Source organism: Acipenser ruthenus, unplaced genomic scaffold (assembly GCF_902713425.1).
Source record: "Acipenser ruthenus unplaced genomic scaffold, fAciRut3.2 maternal haplotype, whole genome shotgun sequence".
NCBI classification, from domain to species: Eukaryota; Metazoa; Chordata; class Actinopteri; order Acipenseriformes; family Acipenseridae; genus Acipenser; species Acipenser ruthenus.
Genome location: NW_026708580.1, coordinates 7,501 through 17,516, shown reverse-complemented (window position 1 = coordinate 17,516; position 10,016 = coordinate 7,501). Strand labels below are relative to the sequence as shown.

Here is a 10,016-nt window from a genome sequence, read left to right as displayed (position 1 = left end):
ATAATGTGATATCTTGTAACAATTGTAAGTCGCCCTGGATAAGGGCGTCTGCTAAGAAATAAATAATAATAATAATAATAATAATAATAATAATAATAATAATAATCAGATCTCTGTCAAACTAAAATATCCCAATTCTACCACCAGTATATACTGTTTATATCTCTCCATCAATCTGTCTGTAAAGTGGGCAGGACTGGCAGAGTTGAAAGATCACACTGTCACACGATTTGGTAGTTAAGACTCTCCGGGCCAGGAGGAGGCGCTCAATTGGCCGAGCGTCGCCCGGGGGGAGGGAGGGTTTAGGTCGGCCAGGGTGTCCTCGGCTCACCGCGCACCAGCGCCCCCTTGTGGTCAGGCCGGGCTCCTGCGGGCTTGCCTGTAAGCTGCCCAGAGCTGCGTTGTCCTCCGACGCTGTAGCTCTGAGGCGGCTGCACGGTGAGTCTGCAGAGTGTAAAGAAGCAGGCGGCTGATGAAACACGCTTCGGAGGACAGCGTGGGTTCGTCTTCACCCCTCCCGAGTCAGCGCAGGGGGAGGTAGCGGTGAGCCTAAAAATAATTGGGCATTGATAAATAACAAAACTCATGTCTATGAAATTCGAGTCTGTTATAAATGTGGATTACGCTCGTTGGTTTGAAGGAGGTGTGGAAGGCTGTCTGGCAGTTAAGAGTCCTTCAGACAAACTCAAAAGCAGAAACAACAGCGAATACCAAACCAGGGGAAGAATAGGAAGAAAAAAAAATGAAGAAATGAAAATGACTTTTTCTTTTGAAGAAGAAATCTAATCTTTATGCAGTTTGAGTCTGATTTATATGTGTAAGTAAAAATAATAAATAATAAAACATTGAATTTCATTGCAATTAAAATATAAGTGTGTTCTGATCAAATATTTCGCAGGTCCAAGTTAGTTCACTGACCTTCATATAGTCTCCCTTCTGTTGAGATAGCGCCATCTACTGCACAGCCAGTGTATTGCCAGCAATCCCACGTGTCAGATCACTAGGGGGCACTGTCTCTTCTGTAAAGACACTGGCTGTGTTACACTATGGCAGGCAGCTGACGTGTTGAAATGATTTGTATTGTGATGCGAGACCACAGCAGAGCTCTAGAGTTAAAGAACTACAGCTCCCAGCATGCCTCGCCATGGCCGCGGGTGCAGAGGCATGCTGGGAGCTGTAGTCCTATAGCCAGGGCTGGAGCGATTCACTGTGTCTCGATGAATCGCGATGCTTTCTTTACATGATGTGTCGTAATAGAGGTCTGTATCGCTTGTGATAGGAGACCGCAGCGTAAAGAACTACAGCTCCCAGCATCCCTCGCCATGGCCGCGGGTGCAGAGTCATGCTGGGAGCTGTAGTCCTATAGCCAGGGCTGGAGCGATTCACTGTGTCTCGATGAATCGCGATGCTTTCTTTACATGATGTGTCGTAATAGAGGTCTGTATCGCTTGTGATAGGAGACCGCAGCATAAAGAACTACAGCTCCCAGCATGCCTCGCCATGGCCGCGGGTGCAGAGGCATGCTGGGAGCTGTAGTCCTATAGCCAGGGCTGTCCCGATTCACAATACAATAACTAGGGCAGCGCAGCTAGAACTGAAGAGCAGCTCCTGAACTCACAGTCAAAGAAACACAGATTTAGTGTGGAAGAAATGGCGCGAGAGAGAGAGAGAGAGAGAGAGAGAGAGAGAGAGAGAGAGAGAGAGAGAGAGAGAGAGAGAGAACATCCAGACTTTTTTTTTTTACAGAAAAAATATGTTTTATTTTCTATTACTGTTTAAAAAGGAGGAAAAAACTTTATATACATTTTTGTAAGAAAAAAAAAAATTATCCTGTGTTGAAAACATGTTAAAAAAAACCAAAAACAACACACACTTTACAAGTTGCAAAACACAAAAAAGGCACTTTATAAAATATTAAAAACATGAACCGGATCGGAGTTTATTATTATCTGTCACAATAACTCAATTACCAACCAGATTAAACTGGGAAACTTCCACATAGAGAATTCCCAGTACCAAATACAGGACCTTAACAGTGAAGACAGAGGACAGTCTCAATATTGAATTCTGATATTTTCACTACAGTATGATAAGCTTACAAACCCCTAATGAAATTTATAATTTCTAGACCTTTCTCGAAAAACAAAATTCTAGAAAAAATCTTTTCTAGCACCAAGTTCTGCTTTTCTGGATGAGCGAACGAGGGGTGGGGCTGGAGATGCAGTACCGAGAGTCCTGTTGACATGCAGAGCCTTGTAAACCTGTTTTACTGTGAAAGAAAACACTTTTAAAACAGAGCGTCTAAAATAAACAGCGTGTGTGAAAATAATTTGGACCCGACGCGCCTGAGACACGCTGAATAAATGGACCGCTAAGGGTTAAAGTTTGCAAAATCGGAATTTGAATGACGGAGAGGAGTTCTGGTCTGGTTTTGTGGCACGGTGATAAGGTCCGATGAGGAAAAGAATGCCATACCTACTCTCAAGTATGTCTATCTTTTTAGAAGGCTGTTTTTTCATCTAATGGTTCAGGAAGATTTGGTTCCAACACGCGGTCCAACGGATTCCAGAACGTAGCAAAAGATATCGGCCAATCATCCGAAATCCTCCGCTACAGAACCGGGTTTTTTAAAACTGGACGTTCAAACACAACGACCCAAAACACACATCAAAATCTACTTCAGAACAGATAAAGATGAATAGAATCAAGGTTCTGGAAGGGCCCGGTCAAAGTCCTGATCTAAATCCTATTGAGAAGCTTTAGTAAGAGTTAAGAACATAAGAAAGCTTACAAACGAGAGGAGGCCCCATTCAGCCCATCTTGCTCGTTTGGTTGTTAGTAGCTTATTGATCCCAGAATCTCATCAAGCAGCTTCTTGAAGGATCCCAGGGTGTCAGCTTCAACAACATTACTGGGGAGTTGGTTCCAGACCCTCACAATTCTCTGTGTAAAAAAGTGCCTCCTATTTTCTGTTCTGAATGCCCCTTTATCTAATCTCCATTTGTGACCCCTGGTCCTTGTTTTTCAGGTTGATAAAGTCCCCTGGGTCGACATTGTCTATACCTTTTAGGATTTTGAATGCTCGAATCAGATCTCTTCTTTGTTCAAGACTGAACAGATTCAATTCTTTTAGCCTGTCTGCATACGACATGCCTTTTAAACCCGGGATAATTCTGGTCGCTCTTCTTTGCACTCTTTCTAGAGCAGCAATATCCTTTTTGTAACGAGGTGACCAGAACTGAACACAATATTCTAGGTGAGGTCTTACTAATGCATTGTAAAGTTTTAACATGACTTCCCTTGATTTAGATTCAAGTTGAAGGCGGCTGGGCACAGGGGAAGTCCTGGGAATTTGAATGGCAATTTCACTAAAGAATCTGCCAAAATCTCATTGAGAAATATCCTAATCATTTGAAAGAGATTGGTATTGCTAAAGGAGCCTCAACTAGCTATTAATATCATTCGCCTTGTTAGGGTAAGAATGCTTTAGAACGAGCATTTACGGAGTTTTGCAAAAACGTGCTGAATAGATCATTGTAGATTTTTTGTAACACCTTTTCCCTCATCCAGAAAAGCAAAACTTTGTGCTAGAAAATATTTTTTCTAGAACTCTGTTCTTGAGAAATGTCTAGAAATTATAAAAATTTCCATAAGGGTAAGTAAACTTTTCACTACAACTATAATATATATATATATATGTATAGTTTCTTGGGGGTGAAAATGGGGTTTCAAAATTATTACAAATTAACATCAAAAAATAAAAGAAAAACTAACTTATTGACAATATTTTCTCCTAAGAATAAATACACATTATATTTAAATACAGAAACGTTTACATGCAAACCAAACCAGACGACTTCAAGTAGCATTACACAGTCATGAGATTACTGTTATATAGATATATCAAATATATAATCCAACAAAATATGACGTTTTTTTTAAAAAAAGAGCCAAAAATAAAAAATGAGGTCATAGGTTACTTTTAATATAATTCAAAATGTGTTAAAATTAGAGGCGGACGGGCTGGCTCTAGTGGTTAGAGCTGAGGAGGGACTGGGAGGGAGGGAGGCTGGCTCTAGTGGTTAGAGCTGAGGAGGGACTGGGAGGGAGGGAGGCTGGCTCTAGTGGTTAGAGCTGAGGAGGGACTGGGAGGGAGGCTGGCTCTAGTGGTTAGAGCTGAGGAGGGACTGGGAGGGAGGGAGGGAGGCTGGCTCTAGTGGTTAGAGCTGAGGAGGGACTGGGAGGAAGGGAGGCTCTAGTGGTTAGAGCTGAGGAGGGACTGGGAGGGAGGCTGGCTCTATTGGTTAGAGCTGAGGAGGGACTGGGAGGGAGGGAGGGAGGCTGGCTCTAGTGGTTAGAGCTGAGGAGGGACTGGGAGGGAGGCTGGCTCTAGTGGTTAGAGCTGAGGAGGGACTGGGAGGGAGGGAGGGAGGCTGGCTCTAGTGGTTAGAGCTGAGGAGGGACTGGGAGGAAGGGAGGCTCTAGTGGTTAGAGCTGAGGAGGGACTGGGAGGGAGGCTGGCTCTATTGGTTAGAGCTGAGGAGGGACTGGGAGGAAGGGAGGCTCTAGTGGTTAGAGCTGAGGAGGGACTGGGAGGGAGGCTGGCTCTAGTGGTTAGAGCTGAGGAGGGACTGGGAGGGAGGCTGGCTCTAGTGGTTAGAGCTGAGGAGGGGCTGGGAGGGAGGCTGGCTCTAGTGGTTCGAGCTGAGGAGGGACTGGGAGGGAGGCTGGCTCTAGTGGTGAGAGCTGAGGAGGGACTGGGAGGGAGGGAGGGAGGCTGGCTCTAGTGGTGAGAGCTGAGGAGGGACTGGGAGGGAGGGAGGGAGGCTGGCTCTAGTGGTTAGAGCTGAGGAGGGACTGGGAGGGAGGGAGGGAGGGAGGCTCTAGTGGTTAGAGCCGAGGAGGGACTGGGAGAGAGGGACGGAGAGAGGCTGGCTCTAGTGGTTAGAGCTGAGGAGGGACAGAGATGGACGGATGGACAGTTTTGGACACGTCAAGCATTTTAGGACAGAAATAACTTCTATAAAACTCTTATAGAGAAGAGAGTTACAGCATATTGGTGGTAGGCGTGGGATATTTAGACAGATAGACAGACAGACAGAGAGATAGAATATTGGTGTTAGTTATGGGATATTTAGACAGACAGACAGCTAGATAGACAGAGTCATTGGTTGAAGGAGGTTTTTAGCTGGTTTTACAGACCAGAGATACAGCATACTGGTGGTAGCAGTGGGATATTTAGACAGACAGGTGGCAGTGGTTGAAGGAGATTTTTAGCTAAATTAAGGGATGGAAGTAAGACTCTTATATCTGGTATAGGAGGCTGTGTGGTCCAGTGGTTAAAGAAAAGGGCTTGTAACTGGGAGGTCCCCGGTTCAAATCCCACCTCAGCCACTGACTCATTGTGTGACCCTGAGCGAGTCACTTAACCTCCTTGTGCTCCGTCTTTCGGGTGAGACGTAGTTGTAAGTGACTCTGCAGCTGATGCATAGTTCACACACCCTAGTCTCTGTAAGTCACCTTGGATAAAGGCGTCTGCTAAATAAACTAATAATAATAATAATCAGATCTCCGTCAAACTAAACTATCCCACTGCTACCACCAGTATACTGTGTCTATCTCTGTGTATCTCTGTCGATATATTCTTCATAAAGACACTGTCACATTTAAACCTAGTAGTAGAAGCTGGACAAAATTTTGGGTAACAAAAAAGGTATAGAAAAAAAATCTCTCGGAATCAGAACCGGGTTCTAAGCGGTTCCGGTTCCGGTTCCGGTGCGGGCCAGCAGCACGCACACGCAGGCCGTGTCGATCCGGACCCACCTCCAGCCCGTCAGGTTTCTCTCGTTGAGGGTCAGCGCCCGAACGAAGGACTGCTTCACCTTGCACTCCGAAACCCACTGTCTGCGGTCCACTCCCCGACAGCCGGCCCGGGACAGCGGGACGGGCTCCCCCTGGCACCGCGTCTCGTAGAAGTACTGCTTGAGAGGACCGGTGAGGGTTCGGACCTCGGACAGGACCGTCACGGACACCCCCCTCAGATCCACCGCCGTTTTTTTGTCCGTCACCCAAACGCTCATCGAGTCGCAGACGGACAGCTCCCCTCTTCTGGTGTCGGATCGCCTGCGGCGGGAGTCGTTCCTGCCCACGTCTTCGTCCGTCTCGCTACCCCAAGAGAATTCCTCCGGGGGGAAAAAAGCCGGAGGATTCTGGGGGATTTTGCTGGAGAGCAGGACCCTGGGGTTTTCCGTTAGGAACTGCCGTTCCCCCCCCGTTCCCAGCTCCAGTGGTTCGATCCCCAAGCCTCCGCTGCCCAGGTTGGGCTCTCCCATTCTGCCTTCCAGGGGGGGAGGCTGGATTCCATAAACTGGAGGGAAGACGTCTTTAGTTTGGCCGTGGAGCAGGTTGTTCGTGTAAACTGGGTAACTGGGGGTAGTTTTGGGTCTGTTTCTTAATTTCCTGGGGTTTTTAGTCCTATTTTTGGTATGTTTTTGGTTTGTGGTGACGGTGTGGGTCTTGTTGCTAGGGTTGTGTGGTCGCCGTGGTGCTGGTGGTTGTTGTTGTTGTTGCTGTGGTGGTTGCCAAGGGGAGTGGTCTTCATCCAGGAAGCTCTGTGGAAGGGGGAGGGTCGTTGCTAAGAGGGAGGCGATCACCATGGCAACCAGAGGAAGCCAGCGCATCACTTCAGAATGGCGTCAGCTGAGGGGGGAGGACAAAGAAGAGGAGTTAAAATAATTCCCCTGAGTTTCAATATCCATAGTTTTATATATAATACAGAATCATAAAAAAAACTGCAGCTCCCAGCATGCCACTCTAATAGCAGTAACAGTGAGGGATGCTGGGAGCTGTAGTTCAGATGCTGAGTTTCAATAGCCATAGTTTTATATATTATACAGCAACACCAAACACGATTCAGACAGTCCCCCTGAGTTTCAATAGCCATAGTTTTATATATTATACAGCAACACCAAACATGATTCAGACAGTCCCCCCTGAGTTTCAATAGCCATAGTTTTATATATTATACAGCAACACCAAACACGATTCAGACAGCCCCCCTGAGTTTCAATAGCCATAGTTTTATATATTATACAGCAACACCAAACACGATTCAGACAGTCCCCCTGAGTTTCAATAGCCATAGTTTTATATATTATACAGCAGAATCAAACTGTATTATAATTAAGCTAATTGGAATATTATTAAAGTCCACCAGGGGGCAGTGGAGTCCAAGAATTGAGACCATGTCTATACTGGTGAAGAAAATTCTCATTAGGAGAAACTTACTAAAGAAATATTTTAAATAGAAAATATACTTCAATTTTGTCTTTCAATAGTTTGCCTTCAATATAACGGAATGTTTTAACTGCATTCAAATGTATAAACTGAACTTCAAACCAGAAGAGACTGAGAGAGAAAGTCAAGTTAGCAGAGAAACGTTTTAATGCCTTCGTCATCCAGAACTTCACTGGATCAGAAGCTCCAAACCAGAAGAGACCGAGAGAGAAAGTCAAGTTAGCAGAGAAACGTTTTAATGCCTTCGTCAACCAGAACTTCACTGGATCAGAAACTCTGTCAACTAACTTGACTTTTAGGTTTTTTCCTAGGGCATTAAAACCCGTGCAATATTCTGTCCCTCCCTCTCTCTCTCTCTCTCTCTCTCTCTCTGGCCTGAGGGAATACACATTCTAAACATTCCTCTCTCTCTCCCTCGCCCTCCCTCCACTATAGATAACTATAGTTAGGTAAAGAAAACAATGTGACTCCACAGACACACACACCTATGAGAGAGAGGGGAGAGGAGAGAGAGAGAAGGGAGAGGAGAGGAGAAGAGGGAAGAGGAGAGAGGATAGAAGAGAGAGGAGAGTTGTTGTATAATATAGAAAACTATGGCTATTGAAACTCAGGGGGGCTGTCTGAATCGTGTTTGGTGTTGCTGTATAATATATAAAACCATGGCTATTGAAACTCAGGGGGACTGTCTGAATCGTGTTTGGTGTTGCTGTATAATATATAAAACTATGGCTATTGAAACTCAGGGGGGCTGTCTGAATCGTGTTTGGTGTTGCTGTATAATATATAAAACTATGGCTATTGAAACTCAGAGGGACTGTCTGAATCGTGTTTGGTGTTGCTGTATAATATATAAAACTATGGCTATTGAAACTCAGGGGGACTGTCTGAATCGTGTTTGGTGTTGCTGTATAATATATAAAACTATGGCTATTGAAACTCAGGGGGACTGTCTGAATCGTGTTTGGATTTGCGGTAGTATTTCAGAGTTAATTGGTTTGTTTGACATTTCCCTGTAATTATAGATCAATTTAGTTTGACAGCTTGCAGTAAGCAGTTACTGAGTTTCATGACTTGCAACATAAATTCTAATTATCATGTTCTTAAGGCAGTGAAACTCTTTGATGGCTTTCCAAGTTTGCTGCTCCTTTATTGAAATACCTACGTGGGTTTTTTTGAGTTTTGCTAAATCTATAAGGAAGCTACAAATCACTAAACTTGACTTTCTCTCTCGGTCTCTTCTGGTTTGGAGTTTCTGATCCAGTGAAGTTCTGGATGACGAAGGCATTAAAACGTTTCTCTGCTAACTTGACTTTCTCTCTCAGTCTCTTCTGGTTTGGAGTTTCTGATCCAGTGAAGTTCTGGATGACGAAGGCATTAAAACGTTTCTCTGCTAACTTGACTTTCTCTCTCAGTCTCTTCTGGTTTGGAGTTTCTGATCCAGTGAAGTTCTGGATGACGAAGGCATTAAAACGTTTCTCTGCTAACTTGACTTTCTCTCTCGGTCTCTTCTGGTTTGGAGTTTCTGATCCAGTGAAGTTCTGGATGACGAAGGCATTAAAACGTTTCTCTGCTAACTTGACTTTCTCTCTCGGTCTCTTCTGGTTTGGAGTTTCTGATCCAGGGCTAGGCGTGATCATAATTACTTATATTTTTCTTTAAGAATAATTTAAAAAAAAAAAAAGCGCACACATCGCGGTCACCTCGGGCCTTGTTGCCATGGAGACAGCGTCAACACGACAACGTGGTTTACACAGACTCAGATTTTGCCTAAATAGCAGCGTTCAGAATAGCAAAAGCCAATGGATAATTTTGTAACAGTAATTAATCTAATTATTAGCTACAAACTTAGACACCTAGCACAAGAATCTTAGTACGCTCGAAAGAGTAATAGCGAGGTTATGAGAAATACAGCATCCCCCCTCCCCCATTCTCTCACCTCTTATTAGCTTTATTAACAGGATCGCTGGCCCCTCCCTTTAAAGGAGCGCTGACCATCTTTAAAATCCATTCTCTCACCTCTTATTAGCTTTATTAACAGGATCACTGGCCCCTCCCTTTAAAGGAGCGCTGACCATCTTTAAAATCCATTCTCTCACCTCTTATTAGCTTTATTAACAGGATCACTGGCCCCTCCCTTTAAAGGAGCGCTGACCATCTTTAAAATCCATTCTCTCACCTCTTATTAGCTTTATTAACAGGATCGCTGGCCCCTCCCTTTAAAGGAGCGCTGACCATCTTTAAAATCCATTCTCTCACCTCTTATTAGCTTTATTAACAGGATCGCTGACCCCTCCCTTTAAAGGAGCGCTGACCATCTTTAAAATCCATTCTCTCACCTCTTATTAGCTTTATTAACAGGATCACTGGCCCCTCCCTTTAAAGGAGCGCTGATCATCTTTAAAATCCATTCTCTCCCCTCTTATTAGCTTTATTAACAGGATCACTGGCCCCTCCCTTTAAAGGAGCGCTGACCATCTTTAAAATCCATTCTCTCCCCTCTTATTAGCTTTATTAACAGGATCACTGGCCCCTCCCTTTAAAGGAGCGCTGACCATCTTTAAAATCCATTCTCTCCCCTCTTATTAGCTTTATTAACAGGATCACTGGCCCCTCCCTTTAAAGGAGCGCTGACCATCTTTAAAATCCATTCTCTCACCTCTTATTAGCTTTATTAACAGGATCACTGGCCCCTCCCTTTAATGGAGCGCTGACCATCTTTA

At 44.5% G+C, this 10,016-nt stretch overlaps 1 protein-coding gene across 1 annotated transcript in view; it reads right to left on the bottom strand.

Moving 5' to 3' along the window:
• Nucleotides 1-1,739: 1,739 nt before the first annotated feature.
• The window catches only part of LOC131734594 (neurotrophin-4-like), a 14,239-nt gene continuing 5,962 nt past the window's right edge, over nucleotides 1,740-10,016 (bottom strand). Inside the window, exon 2 of the mRNA XM_059021391.1 lies at nucleotides 1,740-6,699. Within this exon, the coding sequence (XP_058877374.1) occupies nucleotides 5,751-6,680 (930 nt within the window). The 5' untranslated portion in view covers nucleotides 6,681-6,699 and the 3' untranslated portion in view covers nucleotides 1,740-5,750. The remainder of the gene's footprint in view (nucleotides 6,700-10,016) is intronic.